This window comes from Sarcophilus harrisii, chromosome 5 (genome assembly GCF_902635505.1).
Source record: "Sarcophilus harrisii chromosome 5, mSarHar1.11, whole genome shotgun sequence".
Classification (NCBI taxonomy): Eukaryota; Metazoa; Chordata; class Mammalia; order Dasyuromorphia; family Dasyuridae; genus Sarcophilus; species Sarcophilus harrisii.
The window spans coordinates 187,842,184-187,863,242 of record NC_045430.1 but is presented as its reverse complement, the minus strand read 5'-3'; the positions used below and the strand labels follow the sequence as shown (position 1 = coordinate 187,863,242).

The following is a 21,059-nucleotide window of genomic DNA, read 5'->3' as shown; positions in this document are numbered from 1 at the left end:
CAAAAAATAGTACAACAATCTAAAAGAAAGTGTTCAAGTGCCACAATAAAGATGACACATGACTTCATCAGTTGCCACTATTCAGAAGACAACTTGAAATGCAGTATTGTAAAAAGTAAAATATAGAGGTTTACAGCAAGAGTAACATGTCTGGCAAAACTAAGTCATTATAGGAGAAATGGAGCTTTAATGAAATGGAGGGTTTTTAAGCATTTTTAATAAAAAGGCCAAATTTGAGAAGATACTTTGAAAGGAGAATATAAGTATCAAGACAAACGTAAAACTACAAATATTTCTTAAGTAAGTTATTTGTAAGTAACGGGATAAAAAATAAATGTCTTTTCAAAATAGAACCCTAATTTCTTTTTCTTTTTTTAAAATTTTAATAGCCTTTTATTTACAAGTTATATGTATGGGTAACTTTACAGCATTGACAATTGCCAAACTTCTTGTTCTAATTTTTCCCTTCCTTCCCCCCACCCTGTCCCCCAGATGGCAGGATGTTAAATATATTAAAATATAAATTAGATACACAATAAATATACATGACCAAACTGTTATTTTGCTATACAAAAAAAAACTGGACTTTGAAATATTGTGCAATTAGCCTGTGAAGGAAATCAAAAATGCAGGTGGGCAAAAATATAGGGATTGGGAATTCAATGTAATGAGAACCCTAATTTCTTTAAGAGTTACAAAGAAAAGTGAAAATGACAGAAGGACTAGCTTGGTTTTTATGATCTTAGGAAAAATGGAAATAGGAATAGGGAACTTTATTGACAAGAAAAAGCATAAAGAAAGGAAATCATGATAACATAAAAGATGTGTATAAATTAGTTTATATAATTAATTGGATAGTGGAGGGAATGAACATCTCATTAATTTTACTTTTATTTGAACTAGATAATGGAAGATTGACATATTACATTCAAAGGGGAAATAGGAGAACTATTGGGAACAAAATAGGAAAACAAATGGGAACAAAAGAAAGAGCTAGGGTTTGAGAAGAAAGGATTAGTAAGGGACTAGTGATAAGCAAAATATTTGAATTTTGGAGAGAGGAATGTGAAGGGAGATTGAAATAGAAGAAATAGTTGAAAATCATGGGTGAGGCAAGAGAACTAGAAGACTTTCAGTACAGAAAACAGGATATTTCATTTATATCACAAGTATCCAACTCACTGCTTTTACTACTTTATTTATAAAGAGGGAAATGAGGACAAAGAGAAGAAAAAACTTCAAGAAGACAGGATGAATGTGTGAATGTGAATGGGATGAACTCACCCATAAAATAGAAGAAGTATAGCAGGATGAATTATAAATCAGAATCTAACAATATGTTGCTTTCAAGAAACATATTTGAAACAACGAATCATATATAGGGACTAAAGCAAAATCTACTGTGTTCCAGATGAACAAAAAAACGGGTAGAAATCATGATTTTAGATAAGACTATAGTAAATATAGATATGATGAAAATAGAAAAATTACATTAGATATAAAGGCAGCAGAGTTAATATCAATACTATATTTGCATTAACTTATCAAAATATAAAATATTTTAATGATGACAAAAGAGGGGCAACTAGGTGGCCTAGTGGATAGAGCACCAGCCCTGAAGTCAGAAGGACACGAGTTCAAATCTGATCTTAGACACTTAACCCCAATTGCCTCAGCAGAAAAGAAAAAAAAATTGACAAAAGAGAAATAAACTTATTATTTAAACTCAATATTAGAACTCAATATTATTTAAACTCAATATTAGAAAAAATATTAGTTATTTAAACTCAATATTAGAAATAGAAAATATTAGAAATAGAAAATAGAAAAAATATTAGAAAATATTAGAAAAAGAAAACAAGCCATAAATGAATGCCCAAATGAAAAAAACCCAGGACCAAATCAGTGAGAATGTATTAACTACCTTCTATGTGCCACACATTGTCTTAAGTACTAGTATTATCCCCCCCCAAATGGGAGAAGCAACATGGAAGCAACTATGTACAAAGATGATATATACAGCGAGGTTAAGGTGCTAAAATAAAGACAGACTGAAGAAAGCTTCTTGGAGAAAGTGAGATCTTAGCTGAGAGTAGAAGGAATCCAAGGGGTAGAGATTAGAGAAGAAAAGCATTCCATATATATGGAACAGCCAGTGAAAAGGTTGGAAGTTGGAAGATATAGAATTTCATATTCTAGAAAGCAAGGAAAGGCCAGTGTCACTGGGGAAGGTAATACAATAAGCATTTATATAACACCTACTATGTGCAAGATACTGTGATAAGTACTTTATGAATATCTCCTTTGAGCCACACCACATTCCTATAAAGTAGGTGCTTTTATTATACCCATTTTTACAGTTGTGGAAATTGAGGCAAAAATGGCAAGAGTCACACAACTAGTTTATTAACTTTCTCACTCTAGATCCAGTACTCCATCTGCTCTATCACCTAGTTGTGTAGGGTTACTGGATCAGGATACATGGAGAGGAGTGAGATGTAAAGAGATTGGGAAAGTAGGCAGAAGTTGATTATGAAGGGCTTTGAAAGACAAATCAAACATTTAATACTTGATTTTGAAAGCAATGGGGAACCACTGATATTTTTTTTTTTTTTCTTTTTGCTGAGGCGATTGGAATTAAGTGACTTGCCTAGGGTCACACAGCCAAGAATTGTTAAGTGTCTGAGACTAGATTTGAACTCAGGTCCTCCTGATTTCAGGGCTGGTGCTTAATCCACTGAGCCACCTAGCTGCCCCATGATATTTTCTTTTAAAAAGATCAATTTGACATTGGAGGATGGATTTGAATAGCAAAAGACTTGAGGTAGAGAGAGTATTGCTAGTGCTATTGCAATAGTCCAGGTAAGCATTGATGAGGACCTTCTAGCAGAGTAGAGGTATATATGAGAAATATTACAGATGTAGAAATGACTGGCATTGGCAACTGATGCTTAAGAATTGAGGGTGGAGGGAGAGAGAATGATGAGTTGAAATTGAATCTCAGGTTGTTGGTCCTAGGTGACTGGAAGGATGGTGGTACCCTTAACAACAAAAAGAAACATGGGAAAGTTCAGGGGGAAAGATAATAAGTTTAGTATTAGATATGTTGAGTGTAAGATGTCTACAACATAGCCACTCTGAGATGTCCCTTAGCAGTTAGTTATGCAAGATCGGAGACCAGGAGAGAGATTAGGGCTGGACAAATAGATTTGAGAATCATCTGCAGAAGTAATAGTTGAATCCAAGGGGGCTAATGGGTTCAGTGAAATAATAAAGACAGAAGACCACTGTGATTCATCAGTTAGTGGTGAATGAAGGTCCAGTAAAAGAAGCTAAGAAGGGGCAGTCAGACAGAACATTTTGGAGGAGAGAGAGAAATGTCACAAAAACCTAGAGAGAGGAGGGTATCAAAAAGAAATGCTGATTGAAAGTGTCAAAGTTTGCAGAGAGATTAAGGAGGATAAGGATTGAGGGAAAATGATTAACAAATAACTTTGAAGAGGCCTATCAGTTGAAATTATCAGAGAAAATGACTTTCCTAGCTTCCCTCAAAAATGACATAAAATCAAGCCTCTGAATGGAGTTTGGAACAACAGAGCCTTCAAAGAGACAGAATGAAACCTCTCTCCAGCTCAAGACATGTTGGAAGGACTTCAAGAAAGGTCAGTCTCTCTGGGGTAAAATGGGTGCTCATTCCAGTTCAGATGGTGTCTAGGAAAGCCAATGGGAGGGTCTTAATCACAGGGGATCAACAATTGAGACCTTCTGTCCGGGCTCAGCAGAGCAGACCTTGGGGCAGCCTCCAGTCCTGGCAACTTGCCAGCCTGGGAAACTAGCAACAACAGGAGGGCTTTGGTTGTGCTACCCCAAGCTGTGAGCAAGTCACCTAAAACAAGGGGCTCCTGTGCTCAAAGCTGCCCAAGAAGCTTGGAATAGTACCCCCTGTGCTTGCTTCTCCAAGAGCAGAGCTCGAATGTAAAAGTCATAAAATAGGAAAAAGAAAGAAATGAGCAAGAAACAAAAAAGAACCTCAATCATAGAAAGTTGCTATGGTGACAGAGAAGATCAAAACAGCAACTCGGAAGAGGACAAAATGTTCACATATGAATCCTCAAAGGAAGATATGAATTGATCTCAAGCCCAAAGAGCCTTTTTGGAAGAGCTCATAAAGGATTTTTAAAAATCAAATAAAAGAGGAGGTAAAAGAACAGTTGGGAAAAAAGCCTAGAGTTATACAAGAGAGAGTCAGCAAGTTGGAAAAGAAAAACAATTCCTTAAAAAATATAATTGGCTAAATGCTAAAAAAAAAAAAATCCACTGAAGAAAATACCACCTTTAAAAGTGGAAATGGAAAAGGAGATAAAAACTACCTGAAGCAAATCAAACATTAAAAACCAGAACTGGGCAAATAGAAACTAATGAATATGAGACAACAAGAATCAGTCATACAAAAAGAATGAAAAAAAGAAAATATGTAAAATGCCTCTTTGGAAAAACAGCTGATCTGGAAAATTTTTAAATTATTAGAATACCTGAAAGCTGTGACAAAAAAAAAAAAAAAAATCCAAGACAGCATTCTTCAAGAAATCATCAAAGAAAACTGCTCTGATATACCAGAACTAGGGGGCAAAATAGCTATTGAAGGAATCTATCCATCACCTTCTGAAAGAGATTCCCCCAAGGAAAATTCCAAGAAATATTGTTGCAAAACTCCAGAACTATAAGGTTAAAGAAAAAAATACTACAATCTACCAGAAAAAAACAAACAAACAAATAAAAAATAAGTATCGAGGAATCACAGTCATGATTACCAAGGATCTTGGCAGCTTCTACAATAAAAAGTATCAGAGAGCCAGGAATACCAGAAGGCAAAAAAGCTTGTATTACAACTCAGTGAGACTGAGATTCGTCTTTCAAGGGAGGAGATTGACCTTCAATGAAGTAGAAGACTTTTAATCATTTCTATTGAAAAGATCAGAACTAAATAGAAAATTTGATCTACAAATATAATGCTCAAGAGAAGCATTAAAAAAAATAAACAAGGAAAAAAATATTTAAAAGTTAAGCTGTTTATACCTCTACATGGAAATTTGATACTTGTAACTTTTGAGAACTGTATCTTTTATTAGGGTAGTTAGAAGAGGTACACATAAAGTGTGGGAATGAGTTGACTCTGATGTGATGATATTTTTAAAAGGACATTAAGGGGTGGAAAAAGGATTGTATTGGGAGAAGAGGAAAGGGAAGGTAAAATGGGATAAATTAGAGGCTTAAAAAACCTGTTAGCATAGAGGGTAAAAAAGAGGAGAATAAACTAAATCTCACCAATTTTGTCTCCAAGAGGGAATCACATACACACTTAGTTGAGTATAGAAATTTATTTTACTCTATAGGGAAATAGAGGGTGAAAGGGGAAAGAAAAGGGAAGGAATGGATTAAAAGGGAGGGTAGAAATGGAAAAAGGAAAAGAGAAGAGAGGTGATGGAAGGATAGATTGAGGGTTGGGTTGGTCAGAAATAAAACACTCCTAAGGAGGGATAGGATGGAAAGAGGGGGGAAAAAGTATATATGGAGAGAAAATAGGATGGATAGAAATAGCTGCTAATCATAATTGTGAATGTTAAATGGATAAACTCTCCCCCAAATCAGAAGTAGATAGTAGATTGGATTAAAAACCAGAATCCTACAATATGTTTATGAGAAATACATTTAAAACAGAGATATATAGAGAGAATATATTATTCTTCAGCTGAAGCAAAAAAAAAAAAAAAAAAAAAAAAAAAAGAGCAGGGGTAACATTCCGACCTCAGATAAAGCAAAAGTAAAAATAAATTTAATTAAAAGAGATTAAAGAAGGAATCTAGATCTTGTTAAAGGGTACTATGGTCAATGAAGTAATTATTAACACTAAACATATATGCACTGTGTAGTACAGCATCCAAATTCTTAGAGAAGAAATTAAGTCAGTTATAGGAAGAAATAGACAGCAAAACTATACTACTAGCAGGGGAGCTCAACTTCTTCCTTTAAGAATTAGATAAATCTCACCACAAAATAAACAAGAAAGGTTAGGGAAGTTAATAGAATCTTAGAAAGCTTAGATAGACTCCTGGAGAAAATTGAATGAGGATAGAAAAGAATATACATTTTCTCAGTGAATAATGATACCTACACAAAAATTGACCATATTTTAGGGCACAAAAACCTCACAATTAAATGTAGAAAGGCAGAAATAGTAAATGCATTTTTTTCAGATCTCGATGGAGTGAAAATTGCATGCAATAAAGGACCAGGGAAAGATGAACTAAAAAATAATTGGAAATTAAATAATCCTAAATAATGGGTGGGTGTCAAGCAAGATGATTTCATAAGAGGCCTGGAGAGACCTACATGAACGGTTGCTAAGTGAAATGAGCAGAATCAGGCAATTGTACACAGCAACAAGATTATACAATGATCAATTCTGATGGATGTGGCTCTCTTCAACAATGAGATGATTCAAGCCAGTTCCAATTGTTCAGTGATGAAGAGAGCCATCTACACCCAGAGAGAGAATCGTAGAACACAACATAGCCTTTTCACTCTTTTTGTTGTTGCTTCCTTTCATTTTATTTTGCTTCTTTTTTTTTATAGGTTTGATTTGATTTTTCTTGTGCAGCACAATAATTGTATAAACATGTAGGCATACGTTAGATTTAACATATATTTCTACCATGTTTAACATATATGGGATTACTTGCCATCTAGGGGATGGCATGGAGGAACAGGGAAAATTGGAACACAAGCTTTTGCAAGAGCTAATGTTGAAGAATTGCCCACACACATGTTTTGAAAAATAAAAAGCTTTAATTAAAAAAATGGGTGGGTCAAACAACAAATCATAGAAGCAATAATTTCATCTAAGAGAATAACAATAATGAGACAATATAATAAAACTTACTGGAGGCACTCAAAGCATTTCTTAGGAGAAATTTTACATTTCTAAATATTTTATGAATAAAATAAAGAAGAAATCAATGTATTTGGCATGCAACTAAAAAAGCTAGAAAAAGAACAATAAAAACCCCTGGTTAAATATCGAATTAGAAATTTTGAAAATCAAAAGAGATTAATAAAGTTGAAAATATTGCACTTAAAAATAAAACTGAGTTGATTTTATGAAAAACCCAACAAAATAGACAAACCTTTGGTTAATTTAATTAGAAAAAGAAAAGAAAACTAAATTACCATAATCAAAAATGAAAAGGGTGAACTTAGCACTGATGAAAAAGAAATTAAAGCAAAAATTAGGAGGCATTTTGTAACAAATCTGACAATCTAATTGAAAATGTCCGAAGCCTAACTGCAGTATTAGGAAGAAAAAAAGGAATTAAAAGCTGATTTGTAAACAGCCATCTCAGGAGTTTAGTCACAAAAATAAGGAGACATATGAGAAAATAACTAGTAGGGAGGGACTGAATAAGGGTTTTTGGTTTTGTTTTAATCAGGGAAATATAGGGCAAATGGGGCAGTTTGTGGGACTTTGTAGCAGTTAGAATATAGGGAAAGATTGAAAATTATTGAGAGTGATGATAGATTAGTCTTCTGGAGAAGAAAGGATGAAATAGGATCATTTCTTAATGTGGCAGGGTTTACCTTGGCAATGAAAAGCAGCACCTCTTCACGTAAGATGAGGTGAAAGTACTGAAAATGGTGGTGAAAGATTTCTCAGTGATGTGAAATGAGAAAGAGGAGGACAAGGGGAATTTTTGGTGAATGCCCTCACTTTTTTTTTAGTGTAATGAATCAAGATTCTTACTTAAGACAAGGCAGAGATAGGAGAAAAGGGAATCCACGGAAGATTTAAGGAAAGGAGAGTGTCCTGGAGCTAAGTGGACAGTCTTAGAATCTTGATATTAGGTAATAAATATGGATTAAATGACCCTCTGAAGAGAGGGGGAACCTTGAAGTGGCAATGAGGAGGAATGAATATTCCAACTTCCCATCCCAGTAGTCAGAAGTATTGAGTAAAAAGGCAAACAATGCTGGAAATGGTGGTCAGAGAAATGTCATTAGGAGGGCTCCAAATCTCATGGAGTACAAGAAAACAGTAAGAAAATTTATGACAAAATCTAATTTTTTTACTTAAGGTGCAACCATTCTTCAGAATGTAGAGCACAGACAGAGAAAAGGTTAATTTTAGAGTAGTACATTCGGGGAATTGGGTTGAAAAGAAATAGGAACATGGGAACAGTCATCAGGAGATCAAGAATGGCATTTGAATGATGGCAATTTCTGAGAATTGCTGGTATAGTATTGTTTGGAATATTTTGACTATTGAGGAATTAGTTTAATAGGTTATCATTGGACATCTGTGTTTAGCTGCAAAGTGAGTGGTGGGTACTGCAAGGAAGCTTCTGTAGGTGCACAGAAAGAGTACCTGGAGCATGGTGGAATGGCTACTCAAGAAGACTAAAAAGCTCTTGTATTTAGATACACATAAATCAATCTTTGTGGAATTGTAGGTACCTAGAGAGAGTTCCTGGAACATACATTTAATGACAAAGAATTATAGTAGTATATATTGTTATTTGCAACGATAAGAAAAAAAGATACCTTTCCAATCTTTTTCTATAATACAAATATGGTTTTGATTCTGATCTAGGGAGACAAAGCAAAGAAAGAAAACTTCAAATCAAATTAATTATCAACATTGTTGTGAATATCTTAGCTAGCAAAGTGACTAACACAATGTATTTAAAAAAAAAAATAGTGTTCTGTGACCAGAGTTAGTTGATATAAGGAATGCAGGGTTTGCTCAATATTAAAAAAAAACTATAAATATAATAAATCATATTAATACAGTGACAATTACATATTAGTAGTTACTAAAAAGCCTTTTGACAAAGTACAACACACATTTCTATTAAGAATTGAACCTTTCAATTAATGTAGTAAATTATATGTATCCTAATTCAAAAGCATACATTATATCATGGATAAAAGTTTGAGGTTTTACCAGTAAGATTAAGAATAAAGCAATGATGTCCATTATCAGAACTGTTATTGAATACATAGAATAAGAAATCAAGAGAATAAGAAAAGAAAAAGGGAAATTACTGCTTTTTACAAATATAAAAATTCACTTCCTGGAGAGTAAACAAAAATGATTTGAGTTTATTTATAAATTTAACAATTCCTTAATAAAAATTAATCTATGTAATATCATCATTCCTACATTTAATTAACAAAACTCATAAGGAAGATCTAGAAAGAAAAATTACATTCAAAATAACTTTTGTTTGATCAGTCATGTCCAACTCTTTGTGACCCCATTGACCATACTATCCATGGAGATGAGTGGTTTGCCATTTCCTTCTCCAATGTATCCCTTTTTTGTAGATAAGAAACTGAGACAAATAGGGATTAAATGATTTGGCCAGGGTCACTCAACTAGTAAGTGTCTGAGCGTAGGTTTGAACTGAAATCTTAACTCCAGACCCAGTGTTCTATCCATTATATCACCAACGGCCTTCTCAGAAATTGCAAACATTTGGAGTACTCTAATGTTCTCCTCTAAAGTGTCATCTTCTCTGGGAGCAGGTTTCTTGGGGTTTCTTTGGTTTCATTTCAGTGTAATAATCACCTCAAATGCAGCCAGCTGTTAAAGTCCAAATCCTTTATTGTCTCTTCCAAAATCTTATCTCCTTCACTTGGGGCTCGGCTAGCTTTCTGGAGGCCTTTTAGATCTTGCTTTCAGTGTTTTCTCCAGGACAGCCTGCCAACACTTCTCTGTCTTCCTTCGTTCTGCCCAGCTGCCGTCTCTGGTTTCTGAATCTCCTCGACTGAATCCTGGCTTGTGAATCTCCCAGAGTCAATCCGGGAGGCTCCTGGCTTATATATATGCTCTCTTAAAGGTGTGAATCTTGTGGAACTGTAGTAAGTATTAAGTACATCTAGAGAACTGTTAAGCACCCTGCTAAACAACCATTGTCTCTATCAATTCCACCGACTTAGCACCTCGTAAGAATTCTAACCAAGTACATCTACCAAAATATGCTGAGGAACTATGTGAATCCATTTATATAATCCTAGCAAAATTAGACAGTTTTAAATAATTGGAGAAACATTAATTGCTCATGGATGGATCAAGCCAATATAATTACAATAGTATCTAAATTAATTTCCTTATTTAATGTTATACTAATCAGAAAATCAAAGGAATGTTTTGTTGAGGTAAAAATTAGTAATAACAAAATTCATATAGAAGAACAAAAGGTCAATAACTTAAAAGGGCAATAATGGGGGGGGGGGGGGGGGAGAGGGGGAAGGGAAAGTACCAGATCTCAAACTTTACTGAAAGACAGTAATCATTAAAAATTACTTGGTAGTGATTAAATAAACAAAAGAGGCTAATGGTACTGATTAGATACACAACATACAGAAGCAAACAAATAGTAGCATAGCATTGACTAAATCTTCCTGTTACTAAGAGAATGACTCATTATTTGATAAACACTGCTGAGAAAACTACATAGTAGTCTAACAAAAACATACTTAGATAAGCTACAAATAGATATATATGACTTGATGTAAAATGTCATTTTACAAACAGGAGCAAGGAAGAAATTAATTTTAAGATGGATGGATAGGAGAAAAATTCATGATTAAAGTAATAAATATCATAAACTGGATGATTTTCATTATATTATAACATTATTTTCTATAAACATCTAATATTAAAATGAAAACAGAACTAGGTGACTTGGAAAAAAATCTTTGCAGCAAGTTTTTCCTGATAAAGATTTCATATCTAAGATATATAAGGAGCCAATTTGAATTTATAAGACTAAGACCCATTCCTCAGTAGATAATTGATTTGAAGATATGGACAGGAAATTTTCAAAGGAAGAAATCTAAGCTATCAACAACTTGAAAAAATTATCTAAATCACTAGAAATTAAAGAAATGAAAATCAAAACATTTAAGTTCCATACACACTCATCAGAATGGCAAAGATGACAAAAGAGGAAAATGATAAATATTGGGAAAGCTGTGGAAAAACAAGTAATCTGTTACACAGTTAGTAGATCTGTGAATTGGACCAGCCATTCTACAAAGCAATTTGGAAGTAAGGTCAAGAAGTTACTAAACTGTGCAAACACTTTGAACTAGCCATACTACTATGCTAAAAAAAATCAAAAGTGGAAAAGGACTTAACTTTATATATATATATATGTATGTATGTATGTATAAAAATATTTGTAATAGCTCTCTTCATTATAGCCAAAACTTGGAAACTTAGGGACCATTCTAATGACAGATAGCTAAATAGGTTGTGATATATTTAATGCAGTATTCTACCATAAAGAAATAGCAAAATGACCTATTTCAGAAGATACTGCAAAAATTTCTATGAAGTGATAGAGAATCAAGGAAGGAGACTTATGAGAACAATGTGTATGACAGCAACATTATAGAGAAAATTTAGAATTCTTTAGAATTCTTTAGAACTCTGACAAGTACAGTGATATTCCATGAAATCAGAAGACTGAAGATGAAACATGTTGCTAACTTTCTGCCAGAGTAATTATGGATTAAAATTCAGAGAAAGATCAAGCATTTTGGGGCATGGTCAGTGTGAGAGCTTTTAGACTTCTGTTTTTAGTAGGGATTTTTTTTTGTTTGTTTGTTTATTACTAAATTGAGGGGTGCACTGGGAAGGACATATTATAAAATTATTTTTAAATGGTCATGTGTAATATGACAAAAAATTCTCAATTCAGTACTCTTCAAACAGTTAATTTCATCATTCAAAAGAGTTTGAACTTTCTCCAGTGTGCATTTGGGGATCACTAGAGATTTTTGAGCAAAGGCCAAATCTATGCACAAGAAAAAGTATTCTTGAAACAGTTTGGTAGATAAATTGGAAAGGGGAAGATATATAGAGAAGCTGTTATTATAGTCCAGGTTGGAAGTAATGAGGGCCTGAACTAGGATATAGATGGTGGGAGTTGAGAAGAGAAAATGGACATGAAATATGCTATGAAGGTAGAACTGATAGAATTTTGCAAGTTATTGACTGAGGGGTATGGGAAAAGTATGAGTCAAGTATAAGTAAATGGAAACCTGGGTGATAGTGAGGTCAGAGAGAAGAGCAGGTTTGAGGGGAGAGACTTAGGCTTTAAAAATTATAAAGTAGACTTAGAGATTCATAGACAAAAAAAATTCACTATTAGGACAAAACTCAACCATTTGACAAAATTTGCTGGGAAAATTGGAAAATAGTTTGACAGAAACTACCTATAAACCTATGTCTCAAACTGTATACCAAGATAAGATCTAAATGGATATATGATTTATATGTAATAGGTGATAGATGCAAATTAGGAGAGCATTGAAAAGTATAACTATCAGCTCTATGGATAAGAGAAGAAACAAAGGATAGAGAGGATTTTAGGAAGTAAAATAGATAATTCTGATTACATGAAATTAAAAAGGTTTTGTACACACAAAACTAATGCATCCATAATTAGAAGGAAAACAAGAAACTGGGAAAGTTTACAAAAATGTCTTTGATAAAAAGCTCATTTCTCAGATATAGATTTATAAGAGTATGAGTCATTTCCCAATTGATAATGATCAGAGAATATTTATAAGCAGTTTTCAGGCAAAAAAAAGTCCTGTGTGTGTGTATTACTATATATTTATATATGAAAAAATGTTCTCAACCACTATTGATTAAAGAAAAGCAAATTTAAACAGTTATGAGTTACCATCTCACATCTAGCAAATTGATTAATGTGACAAAAAGAAAATGACAAGTGTTCAAGGATATGTGAAAAAATTAAGACATTAATATATTGTTGGTGGAGTTGTGTATTGATCTAACTATTCTGGAAAGCAATTTGAAACTATGCCCAAAGGGCTTATAGAACTGTGCATACCCTTTGACATAGTAATACCACCACTAGGTCTATATCCCAAAGAAATCAAAAGGAAAAAAGGAAAAGGACCTATATGTACAAAAATATTTATAGCAGCTTCTTTTGTGTGGTGGCAAAAGGTTAGAGATTGAGAGGATGCTCATCACTTGGGGAATGGCTGAACAAGAATGTTTTCAGAAAAACTTGGAAAAATTTACATGAACTAATACAAAGTAAAGTGAACAAAACATTGTACAAATGACAATATTGTACAGAGAATGACTTAGCTATTCTCAACAATGCAGTGATCGAAGATAATTCCAAAAGACCTAGGATGAAAAATACTATCTACCTTCAGAGAAAGAACTGCTGGAAGTTTGGGGATCTATTTTCTTTTACAATATGACTAATATGGAAATATGTTTTCCATGCCTGCATATGTATAAACATATCAAATTGCTTGCCTTCAATATGGGGGAGAAAAGACCAGTTTCAATGATGAATATTGATACATATGTATCAGTTAATATTATTAATAAATATTAATGCTATTAATAAATACTATTTATTCTTTTAACATATGATTAATAAATCATAGTAATACTGTTAGTATGCTATTTATATTATTAATAAAATACTGCAGATTTATTTTCTAAAGTAGACATGACACCAGTGAGATTTATACTAGGAATGCAAGAATAGTTCAATATTGTGGAAAATTTAACATGATGGACCATATTTATAATAAGATTAATTTTAAACTATATGGTACTAATAAATGCAGGAAAAGTGTTGACAAAATATAACATCCAGATTGAGGGAGGTGGTGGTCAGAAGCAAAACACTGGTGAGGAGGGAAAGGGAAAGGTAAGAGAAAAGTATAACTTGGGGAGAATAAGATGGCAAGAAATACAGTTAATTTTAATTGTGAGGAGGGAAAGAAAAGAGAAAAGTATAACTTGGGAAAATAAGATGGCAAGAAATACAGTTAGTAATTTTAATTGTGAATGTGAATGGGATGAACTCTCCCATGAAATGGAAGGGGATAGTAGACTATATTAAAAGCCAGAATCCTAATTAAAATATATGAAGAAAGAAATATAGGTTACCATAGATAATGAAGTAATATCAATTCTAAACATATATACACACCAAATGTTATAGCATCCAAATTTTTAGAGAAGTTAAGAGAGCTGCAAGACGAAATAGACAGCAAAACTATACTAGTAGGGGATCTCAACCTTGCTGCAGCAGAACTAAATAAAATTGAACCACAAAATAAACAAGCAAGAAGTTAAGGAATTAAATAGAATTTTAGGAAAGTTAGGTATGATGGATCTTTGGAGAAAATTGAATGGTTACAGAAAGGAATATACTTTTTTTCTCAGTGTTGCATGGAATCTACACAAAAATTGACCATGTATTAGGGCATAAACACATCAAAATCAAATGCAGAAAGGCAAAAATAGTAAATATATCTTTTTCAGATCAGGATACAATAAAAATTACATGTAATAAAAGCCAGTGAAAAACAGGCCAAAAATCAATTGGAAACTAAATAATCTAATTTTAAAGAATGAGTGGGTGAAATAACAAACTGTAGAAACAATTGATGATTTCATCCAAGAGAATGATAATAATGAGACAACATATTAAAATTTATGGAATGCAGTTCTTAGGGGAAATTTAATAGCTCTAGATGTTTACTTGAATAAAATAAAGACAAAGATGAGCCTAACTTTTGAAACACTAAATGAAAACTGATTAAATCCTCCAATAAAACAAAAAAGGATCACAGAATATAATGAAATATAGGTTCTAATAGTATATTGTTAACTAGAAGGGAATTTCATCAAGAAATATTTAAATAGATTTAAAGTGAAACTTTCTAAAATTTACCATACTATAGCAAAATCATAATCAAAAGTGGGACTAATGATATTAGAAAAAAAGTGAAATCAGAAAACAGTAAAAGAGATAAACATTTTTATTTGGTTGACATTTATTTTATTTGCCTTTATTTTAGCCATTTTCTTCCCTCTGCTATGACTGAGGAATACATAACAAGCCTGGGTTCCTATAACTGTCACTGTACTATCTTGGCAATATGCTTTTTCACATGCTATTCATTTGTTTTTCATTTTCTTGTTTTAGTTATTCGAAATTAAAAGACCGTCCTTTGAATATAGTGAAATCGAATACTCCTTTAAAAGTACTATGAAAAATTTTGAAATTCAAAAGATAATGAGGATTCAGAACCCATCGCTCTGGAACAATTTTCAGAGGTTTGTAGCCATGTTAAATACTTGTACTAATCATAGCTAATATTTATATGATGCTTATAGTGTGTCAGGCATTGTGCTAAGTACTTTACAATTTTAATCTCATTTGATCTTTACAACTCTGAGAGGGTAGATGCTTTTACTATCCTGGTTTTACAGATGAAGAAACTGATAAACAGAGTGACTTGCCAGGGTTAAGAAGCAAGTAAGTGTTTGGGGCTATATTTGAAATCAGGTCTTTATAACTGTAGGCTTGGGGCTCTAAGCACTGTAGTATTCCCTAGTCACCTAGCTAGTTATACCCCCAAACTGACCCAAATTCTGTGAAATCTTTTGAAATACACATTTGCTTAGTAGCCATGCTAATCACCCAGAAATTTGTGTGCAGCATTATTTACCACTGTTACTTTATTTTATATAAGTTTCTGCCCTTATTTGGGGGGGAGGGAAGCAGGGGAGAAGGTTCTAACCTGAATCTGTTGGATTAACTAAGGAGAAACTGAAAGCTGATGGGATAAAGTATTATAAGTACTAGAATATAGTTGAGATCTTATTATCAGAAAGGCATAGTCTTGTTTTATGTGTTAAAGCTGGTATTTCTCCCATTAGGAAGCAAAAGAAAATGCTGAATGGAGGAAATAAAAAGCTATTATTTCATGCAGCAGACCCAAACAGCATTGATTCAATTTGCAGTAACAATTTTTCAATTTGGAGCCCTCAGTCATTTCAACAAACTATATATGGGACAGGTTTGTATTATCTGTGTAAGTTATGATAATAAAAATAATAACTGATATTTATATAGCCCATGAATGTTTACAAAGTGTTTTATGTACATTTTATCCTTACAACTACCCTGGGAGGTAAGTATTATTATTATTATTTCCATTTTATAGTTGAGGAAACAAACACAGAGTTTAAGTGACCTGACCAGAGTCCCACAGGCAGTGAGTGTTTGAAGCCAGATCTGAACTTGGAACTTTTTGATTCAGGCTCAGCACTCTATCTACTACTTAACCTAGCTGCCTATCATCACCAGCTTTGCAGTTTAGAACCATTGCATTCCCTGGGGCAGGGAGGATTTAAATGACTTGACCATGGTTACACAGTCAGTATGTTTCAGTGGCAGGACCATGAAAACATGTTTCTTACTCTTGAGTCTTCATGTACTACACTTGAAATGTGGGATATTACATATACCGGAAGACAGTTAGTTGCTTTTAATAGATCTTGTTAGGAAGAAGATAAAGGAAGGATATATTCAGAATGGAAGGTACTTTTTGATGAAAGATATATTAAAAAAAGAAAATAGAGTAGGGAAATTAGTAGCTAGACCACTGGCCTTGGAGTCAGGGGAATCTGAGTTCAAATCTGTGTTGCTTGCTGTGTAATCCTTGGTAAGTCATTTAACACTGGTTGCCTCAAAAGAAAAAAAAGAAAAAAATTATATGTATATTTTTGAGTAGAAGATTTCTCAACAATGGTTTCCTCCCTTCAGTGGCCATATTTTAGGTAAGCTCGACCTGGGCTTACCTTTTACCTCTGACCCATGTTATCCAAATAACCCCAAATCTCTCTGTGCTTCAAATAACCCTGAAACTGTTGTATTGTCCTGCATCATAGTGGAATAACTCTTAGAAAAGACGAAATGATGGATAGTTAGTTATAAACATTGAGAAGAACTTTCTGAAGTATTTAGAAAACAAAAATAAAACAGCCTTTTAATTTTGGTCAAGTGGGTAGTGCTTCTGTTTGAAATGACTCCAGGAACTTCTCCACAAAAAAACATAGCCTCTGTTAGCTCCAAAACCTGTCCATAAATATTTCAAGGATACAGTGTGGAATGCCAGACATTTTGCTATAGTGTCTAGGTTTGGGAAGAAAATAAATTAAACATGCAAACTTGGCCAGTCATTCCATTCTAGAAGGATTTGTTCTTATTTTGGAACAAAACCTCTCCTTGTAGATGTATGAAATGTCCTTTAGTGCCTCTCCTACTATCAGATCTGATTTGCCTTTTCCCAGCATCACATCAGGGGATAAAACCTCAAAATCTATGTAGAAAGGCAGAAATGTTAAATGTATTTTTTTCAGATCATAATGCAATAAAAAACACATCTAACATGGGGCAATGGAAAAATAGATTAAAAATTAATGGAAACTAAATAATTTAATCCTAAAGAACAAATGGAGAGAGCAAATCATAGAACAACCAATAATTTCATTAATAAGAATGACAGTAATGAGACAATAGATGGGACATAGCCAAAACAGTATTTAAGGAAAAAAAATCGCTTCTCTAAATTCTTATATCAACGAAATAGAGAAAAAACAGATTGATGAGTTAGGTATACAACCAAAAAAAAAACCAACCTAGAAAAAGAATATAATTGAGCACCAAATTGCTAATCTTCAAAATCAACTTAATAAATAAATTTAATTAAAACTGAAAGTAAAAACAGAACAAAAACTATTGAACTAATAAATAAAACTAGGAGCTGATTTTAGGCAGGGGGAACCCAACAAGATAGATGAACCATTTGTTAATTTGATTTTAAAAAGGAAAGGAGAAAAACAAATATCCAGTGTCAAAAATAAAAAGGGTGAAGTCACCACCAGTGAAGAAATTAAAGCAATCATTAAGAAGTATTTTGCCCAATTATTTGCCAATAAATCTGACAATCTTGATGAATATTTATGAAAATATAAATTGCCCAGATAAATTGATCAGGAAATAGAATGCCTAAATAACCCCATCTTAGAAAAAAGAAATTGAACAAGCTATTAATGAATTCCCTAAGAAAGAATCTCCAGAGCCACATGGGCATACAAGTGAATTTTATGAAACATTTAAAGAACAATTAATTCTAATACTATATAAACTATTTGGAAAAATAGGTGGAGTCCTACCAAACTTGTTTTATGACACAAATGTGGTGTTGAAACCTAAAACAGAAAGAGCTAAAACAGAAAGAATTGGTAGACCAATTTTCCGAATGAATATTAGTGTATAAAAAATTAACAAAATACTAGCAAGGCAATCATAGCAATATATTACACGGATTATACACTGACCCATATGAAATTTATTCCAGGAATTTAGAGTTGGTTCCAAACTCTGCTCAAATGTTACTCTTTCCGTGAAGCCTTTTTATGCTTCACTATCTGCAAGTGACTGCCCCAGTTCCAATTTACTTTGCATTTATCTTTTCTATACTTTATTTATGTACACGTCTATTCCTTGAAGACAGAGCCTACTGCAATGTTTGGTATATAGTAAGCACTTAAAAATGATTGTTTTTCCTTTGATTGATTGGTTATCACATAGCTAGCAGAGTAGGGACTGGAATTCAGATTTCTTAATTTTTTTTAGTACTATTTCCACTATATTGTGCTTTCTATATACATCTCTCTCTTTCTCTCTCTCTCTCTCTCTCTCTCTCTCTCTCTTTATATATGTATAAGACAAATCTATTAACACAAATTAAAATGTGACAGCAGCCTCCTTATTGTTGACTCTTCATTTCTTCCCTCCAGGGATTTTCCTTGATTCTCCTCTATCCTTAGAATACTTCCTTTCTTTATCTCCCACTTCCAGCTTCTCTAGCTTATGTCCAGGCTAAAATCCGACCTTCTATAGGAAGCTCTTCCTTAAGTGCTAATTAGTGCCTTCTCTCTGTTTATTATCTCAGATTTTTTTTTGTCTTTATTTTGTTTGCATGTTGCCACTTCCACCAGACTATGAATTGTGTTTTGGTTTGGTTTTTTGCCATTCTTTAATTTTCCCCCTGATGCTTCTATGGTATCTGGCACGTAATTGAGTTTTAATAAATGCTTGTTAACTTGTCTTGTCTTAACTATATTTTTATAATGATATTCAAATAATATATTACATATTGATTTTTTTTTAAATGTGGAGGGATATAGTGTTAATCATTTTAATATCAGTAGTAATGAGGAATGTGATTTCAGGTCATGTGGAAACAGGGATCAAATTAGCAAAGTGGTATTATGTCCTTATGTATTAAATGGTCTCCTTTCAATATTATCCTCATTCTTGCTCTGTTCTGATCATTTCTAGGTATATACTTTACAAAAGATGCCATCTCTTCTCACTACAAAATTAAGAACAATCACAAAATCAAGATTATGTTTATTGCCCAAGTGTTGGTTGGAATGTCTGTTCAAGGAAAAGTGGGATACACTTCTCAAAATCTCCCCATATATGACAGCTACGTGGACAATATGACCAATCCTTCCATTTTTGTCATCAATGATAAGGAAAATATTTACCCTCATTATATCATCGAATATACAGATATTGATAAAAGCTGTAATATTAGTTAGGAAGGAAGAAAAACATGATTGCACTCAAAATAATCAAACTGTTCTGTACTGTAGAACCAGGTTGCCTAGGATTATGGTGAAAATTTATGCTCAAATCTAATAATCAGATATAAAGTATTTGACCCCAAGTTTTTGGTTATCATGTTTTATTTTGTTTTTGTTTTTTCCAAGAGCAATACCGTACCTATTGTGATTGGTTTGGTTCTGTGACAATCATTGCAGCCTCATATTCCTAATATATTGTATGGAGCTAACATTTGAGAATGTTAAAATAAATTTAAACTGATTTGGAAAACTTTAGAATAGCCATTGGGGTATGTACATATATTCTGAGGTCTTTTAGACATAAGGATGAGAATTTGAGCTGTAAAGCTGAGTTCCTAATCTTTGAAATTCTGGAAAATGATTTCTATTAAGTGTGCTGTTGCAAATTAATAATTATTATAACTTCTACTTGTGTGATACTTTGAAGTTTAAACCTGTGAATCAGAAAACAAAATTCAGAAAAATTTGGAAAGGGAGATAAATAATGAGGACAAAACAAAGGAAAATGTCTTGGAAAATGGAACAGCAAAAAGGGTATTATTTAAGGGACTGGAGCTAAGCATGGTGGCACACTCCTGTAATCCCATCTATTAGGGATGCTGAAGCTGTAACATAATTAGGTATTTATTCTGAGTTTAGCATTCAGTTGGTGAGCTCTTGTGAGTAAAAAGTAAGGACCACTAAATTGCCTAAGAGGGGTGGACCAGCCCAAGTCAGAAAGAGAGTTCCCATGCTTTTGGATACTTGTGAGACTACTTGTGAGTAGTCTCTACATTTGGGTCTGAGAGAGACCCAATCTTTAAAAAGAAATATATAAAAAGAAAGGATTTAATAAAGGGTGGGAGTGGGAGACAAATAGGTAAAAACAAAAGTCATCAGTAAACTGTTTTTCAAGAGATAGTTGGACCTCTAAACATCAAAAACAGTTATTAGCCAAGTTACACAAATTATTCTCAAGTATTAAGAAATAGAAAACATTTTCCAAACTTTTTTTATTAGATAGAGTTCTAAGAACTATGCCAAAAAAAGGATAAAGCAATGAAAAAGAAGCATTGAGTAATATCACTAATACATTTGGATGCAAATTTTTTAAAAAAATAATTTTCCCAATTGCATGTTTAAACAATTTTTAATATATTTTTTAAAATTTTGAGTTCCACATTCTCTCCATCTCTCTCTTTCTGAGATAGTAAGCAATTTGATATAGGTTATACATGTGTGATCATTAAAAACATGCATGTTCCAGAAGAAAAAAGACCAAGAAAAAATAAGTCACAAAAAAGTAAAAAATAGTATGCTTCTATCTGTATTCCTACTCTATCACTTCTTTCTCTGGAAGTTAACATTTTTCTACATGTAAAATTTTAAAATAAATTTCTAGCAAAATATCCAAAAAATAATTCAATATGATCAAGTTGGATTTATACCAGAGACATAGAGATGGTGCAAAATTAGGAAATCAATTAGAATACTCATATTA

The 21,059-nt window shown here is 32.9% G+C and overlaps 1 protein-coding gene across 2 annotated transcripts in view; it reads left to right on the top strand.

Annotated features, from left to right (window-relative positions):
• The window catches only part of LOC100932203 (zinc finger CCCH-type antiviral protein 1), a 95,548-nt gene extending 74,825 nt beyond the window's left edge, over positions 1 to 20,723 (top strand). The window contains exons 12-14 of one of the 2 annotated variants that reach the window (XM_031939154.1): positions 15,060 to 15,190; positions 15,797 to 15,936; positions 19,269 to 20,723. In XM_031939154.1, coding sequence (XP_031795014.1) covers positions 15,060 to 15,190; positions 15,797 to 15,936; positions 19,269 to 19,534 — 537 coding nt within the window. In that variant the 3' untranslated portion in view covers positions 19,535 to 20,723. Of the gene's footprint in view, positions 1 to 9,794; positions 9,919 to 15,059; positions 15,191 to 15,796; positions 15,937 to 19,268 lie in introns of those variants that run through there. The other variant, XR_004229702.1, reaches the window with a different exon arrangement.
• Positions 20,724 to 21,059: the final 336 nt, after the last annotated feature.